At 40.6% G+C, this 9057-nt stretch overlaps 1 protein-coding gene across 1 annotated transcript; it reads right to left on the reverse strand.

The window, feature by feature from the left end:
- On the reverse strand, nt 536-4988 carry LOC109724932 (homeobox-leucine zipper protein ROC8). The gene is made up of 10 exons (XM_020253926.1): nt 4370-4988; nt 4129-4246; nt 3794-3982; nt 2928-3386; nt 2743-2841; nt 2443-2655; nt 2181-2361; nt 1823-2091; nt 1637-1726; nt 536-1536 (listed from the first exon to the last, which is right to left on the reverse strand). The coding sequence occupies exons 1-10, from the start codon at nt 4462-4464 to the stop codon at nt 1156-1158; spliced, it is 2094 nt and encodes a 697-aa protein (XP_020109515.1). The 5' UTR covers nt 4465-4988; the 3' UTR covers nt 536-1155.

The following is a 9057-nucleotide window of genomic DNA, read 5'->3' on the forward strand; positions in this document are numbered from 1 at the left end:
GTGCTCTTTATACCACATTGTTTAAAATAGATAGAGGCCCCCCTTAGCTAAAGCCAATTCTCAAATTGCCCCTAAATCTTTCTTTTGTTTTGAAACCTTCTCAACTTTTAATTTTTCACCAAAATTAAGATCTTTCAATTAATTTTTATGTATAAGACTAAATTAATTAACGGTTAAAAACTAAATAAAATTGGTAAATTTTTTATGTGTAAAAATTTAAATGAAAATTTTTAGAGGTTGGGAGAGTACCGACCGAATGAAAAATAATCGAAGTGGCTATTTCAGAATCACCTATACATTTTTTTTTAAAAAAATTTTTCTTATACACCCCACAGGGAGTATAAATCTTACACCTCCATGCTGAAATTAATGAACCTTGAATAAAATGGGTATAAAATGTACAACACACTTTGTGACGTACCAATAATATTGCTCTATATTTTTTACCTACCATATTCAAAACTCCATTAATCAACACAGCAAAAGAGGGGCCAAAATAAAGAGATAAATAGATAAACAAAACAAAACATGTAGATTCAACTTCCATAGAAGCCAATCAATCTTTCAACGAATGCTCATAAAAAGTGTTAAATTGATAGAAGTCAATACCCGAACCATACATACATCCTCATGGAGAGAGAAAGAGAAAAGAGAGAGAAACAAAACAAAACAAAATTAAAAAAAAAAAAAGAAAAAAAGGGGACAAGTATGGTGCGTTCTTGACTCCTCCCTTCCAAGGCTTTCTAAGAGTAATAAAATGTAACTTAATTCACTCCTGTTAACAAAAAATAATAATAATAATAATCAAATAAAATGGACAAAAATGAAGTTGTTATGAGCTGAGCCCCGGCGCGGCAGAAGCAGCAGAAGCAGCAGAAGCAGCAGCATCAGTAGAAGCAGGTTTAAGACCAAAGCTAGCTCCAGTTCCGGCCCTTCAATGTGTGCATTGATGTTCCCAACCAACCCCAAAGCAAACCCAATTAAACCACCCCCCCTCTTCAATGCCACAATCAAAAGCACTTTTCCTCATCACAGCCCCATGCTGCTTTTTCCCGCAGCTGCAAGTAAAAAAGAAAAAAATAAAGAAAAAACACTAGAGAAGAGCCCTCAGTCTTTCGTCCGTCCGGCGGCGGCCGGGCCGCGCAGCGCGGTTTTTCACCCGTTGGGGCAATTCAGCGCGGCTTTTATCTGCTGCACTGTCGTGCTGATGAGGTTGTTGACGGTGGCCACCGACTCGACGTTGAGCTTCGAGGACGGCAGGCTGCTGACGAGTATCTGGAACGCGACCGTGATCAGCGACCCGAGGGACGCGCCCATCGGGTTCGAGCTCGTCGAGGCGCCGCCGCCCCCGCCGGGCCGCCCGTCGGGCAGGATTGTGAACCCCGACGGCAGCAGCGCCACGTTCGACGGATCCTCCCCGCTCATCACCACGTTGACCGCCGGGATGTCGATCGGCGCGTAGATCACCAGCGACCCCGACGCGTCCGTGCAGCTCTCCTGGAGTATCAGCATGCTATTCTGGCTCGAGTTTAGTCCCTGCAGTTTATATTCACACCATAAGAACACTATAAAACTTAAAATAAAATAAAAAAAAAAAGATGGTCTCGAATTGAACATGAAAATTTAAAATACGAACGCGCAGGAGAGAGATGCAGTTCCCCGGATGCGAACCGCTGGTGATTCGCGCGACTTCTTGCACCGAATTGCCGCTCGATAGAACGTCCCACTGAATGCAGTAAACACCGAGTTAGAGTAACAAGAGATGCTAAAGAGTGCGAACTACTACGGAACAACAGATCGAATCATGCCGAATAAGAGGGACCTGCGTTCTCATCGTCTCGTCTCTGAAAAAGCTGAAGACCCGCTCGCACGAAACGGGCAACCACAGCGAGGTCGCCGCGCTGAGAACAACGCCGTTGGGCTGGCCCGGATCCGAGCTCCTGTGGACCGTGACTCGAACGCCCACGTCGTTCAGACCCGACAGCGTCGTCCATCGGTGCATGTGAGACGCGCTCAGACTCGCGCAGAAGTTGTTCACCATTCTCTGCGAAAGCTTCATCATGCTTCTTTTCCCTTCCGGCGACGGAATAACTAAAAAAGAAATTGCGCGCGAATTCACAGTAAATAGGAGTTCTCTGGCTTTCGAACAGCTAGACGCGAAAAATTAGTCGCGAAATCACCTCCTCCGATATCCCTAGGAGATGCGCCGGCGGCCATTAAACACGCAAACCTCTCGCAAGTCCGTTGTAGAGTGGTGAGCCATCGGTGAGCTCCGAAAGCCGCCCCGCTGCCGACGAGATCTCTGAAGAGGAGGTGGATCGGGGCCTTCTCTTCGATCTCCATGTGCTCGATCCAAGTAACCTGGGTTGAGAATTTTTCGCTTACATGCCGATCAGTACACGAATCGAAGGAAAATGGAGAATAGCTAGCGCGAATAATTACCTTGGAATAACCATTTGGCATTTCTTGGATCAAGCAACCGGATGGGAGCCGCCGCGAACGAGAAGGAGCATTGAACTGATTGCTTTCTCTGGACAAGTCGACCGAAACGTCGGCGATAGCCCACAAGCCCTGCTCAATTTGCTGACAGTAACGCAGGAAGCAGAACTCGCGCGTTGGGACGACCGGCGAGAGCACATGCAGCTCTTCGTACATCTGGAGTTTCATTCAAGCCAAAAACTATAACATCAAATTGCATGCAACACGAAATGAGAAAGCGAAATGACGAGTTCGGAATGATACCAAAAGCAAGGATCCGCTCCGTCCCGCCATTCCCGTCGCTAGGACTTCGACGGTCCTCGTCTTGGAAATGATAGTCGGGAAAAACTCGAACCACTTGCTCTGGAACGAAGAACAGTGAGCACATTTCACTTAGAATCGAAAGCGCGACGAAACCAAGTTAAAGAGCCGCGAGAAATAGAGCTCACCGAGTCCATAAACATATCGACCAACGCCACCGAATTCATGAACACGAGCCCGGAATCCCTTGAGGCTTCGACGCGAATGTCGGGACCTCTGAATTGGTTGCCGGGCTTTGGGAAGATCCGGTCGTAGGTTTCGATACCGAGAACCTCCCTTCCGTCGCTCCCGTGCTTGATCCATAGAGGTTCGTCGGTCTGAACTAGTCTGATCAGCTCCTCCATAGCGCCCGCGGCCATCTCGGCCATCAAGGGCTTCTCCATTTCGGAGACCGCGGTTGGGAAAGGAAGCGACATGGACGCAGAAGCCCCGGTAAGGAGATCGAGGTCGAGCGAAGGGCCGAGCGACGGAGCCGCGAATCCCCCGACCGACAAGTCCAGCGAAGAAATCGGCACCGGCTGAACCGGGGGAAGTTGCGTGATGGGCCTTCCTAAGTATTTCGATGTTAAGCTCGAAACCCGATCGAGCTGCACCACCGATAAGAATCAAAATGAAAGTGCTTCAATCACATTGTTAGAGAACACAAAACACGCTTCTTCATCTGTTTTTCCTTGCTTTAAAATCAACAAACGTAGCTATCTCGTTGAATATACTCCACCTGAGAGGAGAAAATGTCGCTCTTACTCCTAGTTTGGATGTACATGATGACAAATCCAAGAGGAGGAGGAAAGAACAAAGAATATGCGCTTTTTGATAGTGTTATTTTCGTTTTTGGTCCTTTTATTTTGTCTTCGGAAAATGATTGTCCCCTAACATTGTATCACTTGGAACTAATGAATGAGGAGGACTACTTTAACAACGAGTTTAACAACTGTGTAGTAGAAATAAAACAATTATAGAGAGAGGCATATAAGAAGAAGGAAGTGGAGTGCACCTCTTCTTTCAATCGGGCATTCTCCATGCGGAGCTTCTGCTCGTCGAAGTAGGCGTCGTCGGCGACGGGCGGGCCGCCACACGTGGGGCAGACGACGTTGCGGAGCGCCTCCCGGATGGCGATGTTCTCGCACCGGATCTTGTCGTTCTCGGCCCGCAGCGCGCAGTTGTCGGCGCGCTCGTGCTGCGCCTGCGGTGCAGCAGCAGCAGCAGCAGCAGCAGCAGCAGCAGGAGAACAAACCAAATTCACAACACTCTCATGCTCTGGAGAACGAATATAGGAAAAAACGAAAAGCAATAAAAGGAAACAACGTTTTATTACTTTGATGGGGATACCTTCATTTGGGTTCTTCGGTTCTGGAACCAGAATTTTATCTGCCGAGGCTCAAGACCCAATTCTCGGCTCAGATGCATCCTCTGCTTCTCATCTGGGTGGGGGCATTCCTTAAACATGCTAAAATACACACACACACACACACACACAACCAAAATTAGCCAAAGAACAATAACAAAAAAAAAAAGAAGAAGAAAAAAGAAAAAGCCACAGAAATATGTCATAAAAACTGCGGTGGCTTACGCTTCAAGCTGTTGTATTTGCCGCGGAGTGTGGCGGTGGTAGCGCTTCTTCTTCCGCTGCCCATCCGAGCCCTCTGGCTCCTCTCCAAAATCCATTTTTTAAGACTTTTTTTTTTTGGCTTTTAGGACTAAAAGCTAGGCTTTCTCTCTCGCTATACTAAAAACCAACAAATGGGTATGCTTGGTTCTTCTCAAGATCATGTTTTTACACCTCTTAACGGTGTAGAAACCGCTCCTTTATTGGGTTTTCTTTTTCGGATTCAAACTCAAAAAAGAGAAAAGAGGAAAAGAGAGAGAGAGAGAGAGAAAGAGAGAGAGAGAGAGAGAGCTGGGATTGAAGCAGGGGAGAGGAGCACACAATCCGCGGCGGAGACACACACCCCCCGCCACTACTACAATTAAGGCAAAAATATTAGTGGGTATCTCTACACACACAATTAATAGCTCTCTCCCTCTCTCAACCTCTCTCTCTCTCTCTCTCTCAGAATAGAGTGAGAACCTGTGATTTGTAAACAGAGAGAGAAAGAGAGAGAGAGAGAGAGAGGGAGTGATGAGTAACGGATGCGAATTAAGAGACGGGGTTTCTAAATATTTACGCTCGTTTCGAGGGTCTCTCTCTCTCTCTCACTCTCTCTCTCTTCGCCTCACTCGTCTCGTCTTTCTTTCTTTCTTTCTTTCTCCTGTTGACGGGTTGGGTTGGCACAGCTGGAGCAATTAAGGCGGGACACGAATAGAACGGGTCGGGTTCGGATCTTGTTCTCTTTTCCGTACACGCTACGTTAGCACACAGTACGCGGTGATGCGGAGATACCGTTCCCTGGACCTGATGAAATTGTCTTTCAACAAAGGAGGTAAGCGTCGTAGGCTCGTAGCATGGAGTCGTGCCGAGATATTTACCGTCATATACTATAATGCATGTTATATCGCATTAATATATATATATATATATATATATATATATATATATATATATATATATATATATATATATATATCTGGCTACTTAGGTATTAATAGCACGAAGCATTTGGTGCTACCAAGTTTTCCGTCGTTAGATCTATCCTTTTCATCATTTTCATCCGTTAAATCATACTATTCAACCAACCACCCACTCAACCCTAGGGAGCCCACATCTTCCTAACCGCACATCTCTTAATCCAATGACCAAAAACTTGGTAACACCAATGACTTGGTACTATTAGAAGCATTGTAGCCTAGTTATATATATATATATATATATATATATGTTGATGTTAAAAAAGGTTAAGAGGTGGAGTGTAACTTTTACGATCATAATTACAGCACTTCTCCACTACTAAAAATCCACCAATAATGTGGGCTGAAAAGATACTACTATAAATAGTAACTTCGAAACCTGTAATATAGGTCTTTCTCTCTCCTGAACAAGAGACCACCGCATTTTCAACACCGCATTTTCAATATATTTATTTTTCTGTATTTATCGTTTTTTTAGGAGTAGTCTATTTGTAATCTTTTTTACCCGTATTTACTGTTTTTATAGGAGTAGTCTTTAATTTAGATTTTGGAATCTGTATGCCCCACTTTGTTCATCAAGGATTAAAATAATCTTGCTGAAATTTTAGTATTAAAAAAAATAAAATTAGGACAATACTATTGAGATGAAATTAACCCTGACCTAAAATTTACGGTCATTTTTGGGTACACAAAGGAGTAGTCTCCTACATTTTTAATTTAAACACTTTTTTTCTTATGGACCAAGTCCAGGCAATAATTTCTAGAATACACACTGCAAAATGACCAACGGGTCGGATTCGGATCTATGTTGCAAAAACAAACCCGGCAGAGAAGTGAAGGTAATAATGAGACTTTATCTGCTGCTTTTCAAATAGTGAAAGTACTAAACAAGGTTGATTTTCGAATTTTTATTGTCAATCAATAAAATCTTTGTCTTTGTTACGGGAGTAATTGGATATTAAACATGAGAAGAGCTTAAATTTTAATCTTAGATTCTTTGGATAATTAAGGAATTGCGTAGCTGAGTATCATAAAATTGCAATTGAGGATTAAGGCATGAATCTTGCGCCCAAAAAAAAAAAAAAAAAACCTAAATTCACAAAAATCCATCCCCAACGTACACTTTAGCCAGTATCTCAATTATCTTTATGTATTAAAATTTATTACTTTTCATCTTACACATTATCACGATATTAAATTGATCTAAAAATTTAAAACAATTATCAAATTAGTTGTCAAACTTTACTCCATGAGTTAACAAAGATAAATTTAATTAAGTATTTAAATAAGTTAACTAATACCATAAGGGAACGTATTTCTATAAAAATTTACAGCCAAATTCAGTAGTTATCTTCAAATTTTTTTTTTTTAGATAGAAATAAAATGGGGGGTGAAAATTGATTGATGTAATTGTAAATTTTAATCACAAAGAATCGAAAGGACATTGCGAAAAACTTGAATGTAAAACAAGTTGGCAAGATGGGATATTATTCACATAATCCCATGCATTTCTAACTTAACTCCAATAAAACACAATTTCCTTCGAAAATCGAGTTAGGGTTTTGACCTAACATAGCTTGAAGATCTGTACATGATCAAATCTAAGCTGAGATCAAAGCCAGTTCAGATCGGACTAGACTCGAGCCCAACACCAGGCCCTCGTGTGTTTCATACTTAGGAGGCAAATCTCCTTATTTTTATCGAGTCAAATGCTTATGTAGTTTGATTCCGATGTACTTGATCACACGTGGTGTCATGTCAATTAAAATAATTAAGATCGTTGAGTCCTAGATCTCACTGATGCAACCTCTCGGGCACTACTAATAAAGTATTGTGTGGCTAAAATAAGATGACATATTAATAAAGTCATCAAATTAATTATCTATATGCAGGTGATTTGGGGCATCAATTTCGAACATGTAATTATATTGACCGTACCATCACATTGGCTAAATTATATATGGAAAATGATTGGTGGTTTTGATGTCACAATTAAACAATTTTAAGGCTAATGTTCTTGATCCTTGGTGATTGTATAAATTATGTAGTATAAATGGTTGTTATGGGTTTTAAAGGATAGATAAATTTATGTAGGTCTGCGTAGTGTTGTGGGTGCATGAATTAATTTGTGTTGCATAGAAAAGTACCACGAACCATGTGGTCACTTCATCCCGACTACAATTTACCATATTACCCAAGTGAACATTTTAGATTAACTTTTTTTTTTGTATATATAAAAATATAGAGAGGGAGAGAGTTTTCGACATGAATATTATTAATAGTATATATTATTCACTTTTTTATTTTTGGATTATTACTAAAGTGCGGCTGCTATGCTATCAATAGCACCAAACACTTGGTGCTATCAAGTTTTCTGCCGTTGGATATACACCCTTAATTATTTTTACCCATTAGATTATACTATTCAACCACCTACCCACTAAACCCTATGGGGCCCATATCATCCTAACCGTATATTTCTTAATCCAAGGGCTAAAAAACTAATAGCACCAATAGCTTAGTGCTATTGATAGTATTCCAGTCTAGTTCTTATTACTATTATACCAATCGCCCACTAAATCTTAAGTATCCAATGATCACAAAGTGAATAGCATAGAGCTACTGTGCTATTAAAAATACAACAGTCTTTGTCCTCCTAATTTTCTAACCATTCATCAATTTTGATAAGTGGTTAAGATAAGAGAGAGAGAAAAAAATTTGGATGGCTTAATTTCTCTTCTTTTTGAATTTCTCTTCAATTTCTCTTCTCTCTCTTATCCTAACTATCCATCAAAATTAATGAATGATTATGAAGTTAAGAGCATAAAAGCTGTTGTGCTTCTAATAGTATAGTAGCCCTACTCTCTCTCTCTCTCTCTCTCTCTCTCTCTCTCTCTCTCTCTCTCTATATATATATATATATATATATATAATTAAGCTAGCTATTATACTGTCGATATAGCACCAAGAGCTTAGCACTATTAGGTTTTCGACGCTTGGATGAAAATACGTGCAGTTAGGATAATAGTGGTTTCCGACTAGAATGAAAGTGGTCCCTTAGGGTTGAGCGGGTGGTTAGTTGAATAGTATGATCTAACGGGAGAAATTGGTCAAATAGATAGATTTAACTATAAAAAAACTCGATAGCACTAAACGCTCGATACTATTGATAGTATAGTAGCCGGACTCCATACAAACATCCATACACACATACATATATCTATATATATATATATATATATATATATATATATATAGAGAGAGAGAGAGAGAGAGAGAGAGAGAGAGAGAGAGAGAGAGAGATGAGCAGGAATGCTATTAGTAGCAAATGGGTTCCGTTGCCACCCATTTATTTTCGATAATGGAGCCTCCAAATCAACGATCGGCACTGTTGAACATGATCTACACCACTTGAAGTATTTATAAATCAAATTTCAAATCTTTTCGACATCATTGACCAAATGATAAATGGGTTTCAAAATTTGATATGTTAATGATTAATATGAGACATTTTCTCGTTTAACGGTGTAAATATATCCAAATCAATTGAATTTTGGTTAGAAAATTCTTTAAATTATTTAGAACAAGATCTATACTCTCGATCTTTGTTACAATATTCCTATCATCACTTTTTAGAGGATATTCATTTTTAATCGTTCATTTTTATGTCCACATGATGGACAAGAGAACAAT

The sequence above is a fragment of the Ananas comosus genome, linkage group 2 (assembly GCF_001540865.1).
Source record: "Ananas comosus cultivar F153 linkage group 2, ASM154086v1, whole genome shotgun sequence".
NCBI lineage: Eukaryota > Viridiplantae > Streptophyta > Magnoliopsida > Poales > Bromeliaceae > Ananas > Ananas comosus.

Coding starts and splice junctions, on each gene's coding strand:
- LOC109724932 (XM_020253926.1), bottom strand. CDS start 4,464: ATGGATTTTGGAGAGGAGCCAGAGGGCTCGGATGGGCAGCGGAAGAAG. Junction 4,247..4,369: donor CAAATACAACAGCTTGAAGC/GTAAGCCACCGC, acceptor TGTGTATTTTAG/CATGTTTAAGGAATGCCCCC. Junction 2,842..2,927: donor TCGATATGTTTATGGACTCG/GTGAGCTCTATT, acceptor TCTTCGTTCCAG/AGCAAGTGGTTCGAGTTTTT.